The sequence below is a fragment of the Ostrinia furnacalis genome, unplaced genomic scaffold (genome assembly GCF_004193835.3).
Source record: "Ostrinia furnacalis isolate ACB-3 unplaced genomic scaffold, ASM419383v2 OfSCF3657, whole genome shotgun sequence".
Lineage (NCBI taxonomy): Eukaryota > Metazoa > Arthropoda > Insecta > Lepidoptera > Crambidae > Ostrinia > Ostrinia furnacalis.
The window spans coordinates 648,201-651,139 of record NW_021133896.1 but is presented as its reverse complement, the minus strand read 5'-3'; the positions used below and the strand labels follow the sequence as shown (position 1 = coordinate 651,139).

The 2,939-nt window shown below is 41.9% G+C and overlaps 1 protein-coding gene across 1 annotated transcript in view; it reads left to right on the top strand.

Annotated features, from left to right (window-relative positions):
* Window positions 1-232: 232 nt before the first annotated feature.
* The window catches only part of Golgin104 (coiled-coil domain-containing protein 186), a 25,136-nt gene continuing 22,429 nt past the window's right edge, over window positions 233-2,939 (top strand). The window contains exons 1-2 of the mRNA XM_028311929.1: window positions 233-1,619; window positions 1,930-2,142. Coding sequence (XP_028167730.1) covers window positions 393-1,619; window positions 1,930-2,142 — 1,440 coding nt within the window. The 5' untranslated portion in view covers window positions 233-392. The remainder of the gene's footprint in view (window positions 1,620-1,929; window positions 2,143-2,939) is intronic.

The window sequence follows — 2,939 nt, the reverse complement described above, 5'->3', positions numbered from 1 at the left end:
ATGGATTGAATGGCAACACTACATCGCTAAATGGGTACTTTTGTATGTCGTTTTTGTGTTTTTGGTTTGAAAATAAATAATTTTGAAAGCATCATTTGATCTGCACAAAAATTCACAAAATAGTATAGAAAAAAAATCAAAATTTAAACCACTTCATTAAAATAAATGTATAATTGATTATAATAAATTTATACCAATTTATTTATTTTTTGGCTATCAAAAACAACCTATCCTTCATCCTCTCATCTGTCAAAATTTATCACGAACGTCAAAATCAGTCTATGTTTATTTTTTACTAAAAATAATATAAAACGCGTTCCTACATGGCTTTATCGTTGTTAACATTAAAATTTAAACTTTCAGTTCGCAAATAAAAATATCCCCAAAGAAAAATGTCCGTAGAGTCCGAAGAAATCTCTGCGCATATTGATAGTGTTGACGTCGATATTTCGTCTACAGAAAAGGCTTTTGTGTGCGAAATAACTAGTGATTCAGGTGTTGATACCCTCGAGTCGTATTCTGCAGCGTACCCTGGTTCATCTGACTCCGATCTGTCGCCAGTGAAACAGCCTGATAATGTTTTGCCAAGTAACGAAATCGGGTCGTGTCCTACTGATGGAATTGAAAGTGAGTCTTCATTATCAAGTCCTTTCTCCATTTCTCCGGATAGCAACGATCTGTCTGACAATGCTTTGTGTGGCAAAGAGTTCTCGTTGACCAAAGCCGAGGATATCGACAGTAATTTCACCAAAGATGTTAATAATGAACTTCTTTTAGACATCAATCAAATAACAGCTTCTGTACCTGATTCTAAAGCTAAAAATGAGGCTGAAGTCACGCCAAGTTATCAGTTTACCGGCACAGACATCAACAATGTCAGTAACAGAGAATTCACTACGTCTACCGTAAGTTTGAATGACCAGAACACTTTTTCCAATAATGTAGCTATTTGTAAGTCTCCATACAGCAGGAGTGCGGAAAACATATCCACGATTGAACCAAATCCAAGCGATAAGTCGAGTAGTAACAAAGATATTAACGCTGATCAGATTCTATCGGACTTTACAAGTCAGAAGAGTAAAGTTTTAGCTACTCAGAAAATTCCGGAAAATCCTCACAATCCTGACTACCGGTACGCCAGATTGCCTAAAGAACTAATCCCTCAAGACTTAGGAAGCATAGTTAAGAACGTACACGGAATATTTTCCACTGTAAGTGGGAGTTTGAAGAATGCATACAATAATACACACAGGATGTCAATGCAGAAAGCTCCGGTTAGGCCTATATCAAAACCGATTCCGAATGGAAAGGTGATGAATGATATATTCGAAGATGAAATCGTGGAAGAAAAGCCTCCAAAACTTAACGGTATGAATAAAACAGAAGGTAGTTCGGAGTCACTGCTTAATATTGGTTCAGATACAAAATCGGAACACGATACAGAATTGGAGAGTGATTCAAAGAAAGACGTACTGAAACTTCAAGTGGAAACGTTAGAGAGGTTGCTGGCGGAACAGAGAAAGGAGAATGGGACTCTTAGGGAGAGAGTGAAACAGCAGATGGACGAATTGCAAGACAAAGATCAGACGTTCAAGGAATTGGAAGCTAAATTAGATGCTGTGAGTTATTGTCCTTATTCTTAGCATCAATATTGTATACACTAGCTGGGCCCGCGACTTCGTACGCGTGAAAATAGTTTGAATAATTATTTCCCGTTTTTGCAACATTTTTCTTTACTGCTCTGCCTCTATTGACTGTAGGGTGATGCCTAAAGGCTAGATAAATGGGTCAAATTAACGGCGCGTTTTTTGTCAAAAGTATTTTATGAACTTCACAACGACGCAAAAAAGTATTGGAACTCGAACGCTTATTAAAACACGCTGGTTTAACGTCAGCCTTAATGACTTGATGATGACGTATATTTTCCAGATGGGCAAACGCGTAGAACTAGCGGAGCGCGAAAAAGACGCTGCGGTTATGCGCTACGCGAGCGTAGAATGCGCGGGCATCGAAGCGAGGCGAGCGGCCGACCGAGCGGCGGCGGCGGAGAAGGCAGCGAAGACTGAGGCTGACTTGCTGAATAACAAGCTGAAGTCGGCCCATAGCGAGAAGCAGAGGATATGCCAGCTGTACGATGATAAGGTACGTATTAATTTTTTATGTATTTTAGTTTGTTCCTTTGTGACACACTAGAAGAAAGAGTAGAACGAGACTCTTAGGGAGAGAGTGAGACAGCAGATTAATGTGTTGCAAGATAAAAATTTGTAGCCAGCGGAGTGTGAATAGAGTGTGCGGCCATCGAAGCACGCTGCGCGAACTACGTGTTAAGTTAGCGAAAGTAATTTAGAAAGAGATAAGAGAACGGGATTCTTAGGGAGAGAGTGAGACGCTGCGGTTATGCGCTACGCGAGCGTAGAATGCGCGGGGATGGAAGCGAGGCGAGCGGCCGACCGAGCGGCGGCGGCGGAGAAGGCAGCGAAGACTGAGGCGGACTTCCTGAATAACAAGCTGAAGTCAGCTCACAGTGAAAAGCAGAGGATATGCCAGCTATATGACGACAAGGTACGTTAACGTATTATGTTTATTTCTTTGTGAGTTTTGTGACACTAAACAATCCAGCAATGAAAGGAATTTCATTGCCATCGCTGCTACACGCCCTCGATATTTGCCACTTTTAAATACCTGGTCAGTAGGGTAGACGAAACGCAGGGGTCTACTTTTAAGATTATTATGACGCGCGCGCGTGTAATTTAGCTTGGCACCCGGTCCGCCCCGGGTCAGGGGGTGACACAAGTCGCGCAGATTAGTACTCACTGGCACATCTGCATGGCAAATCTGTGGTCTATGTCATGATACGGGGGGGTGCGATTGTCTTTCAATCTTCGAATCGGTAGGTAACCCCAAAATCCTGGGGGGTACCAGGGGGTGTCATAGGACTT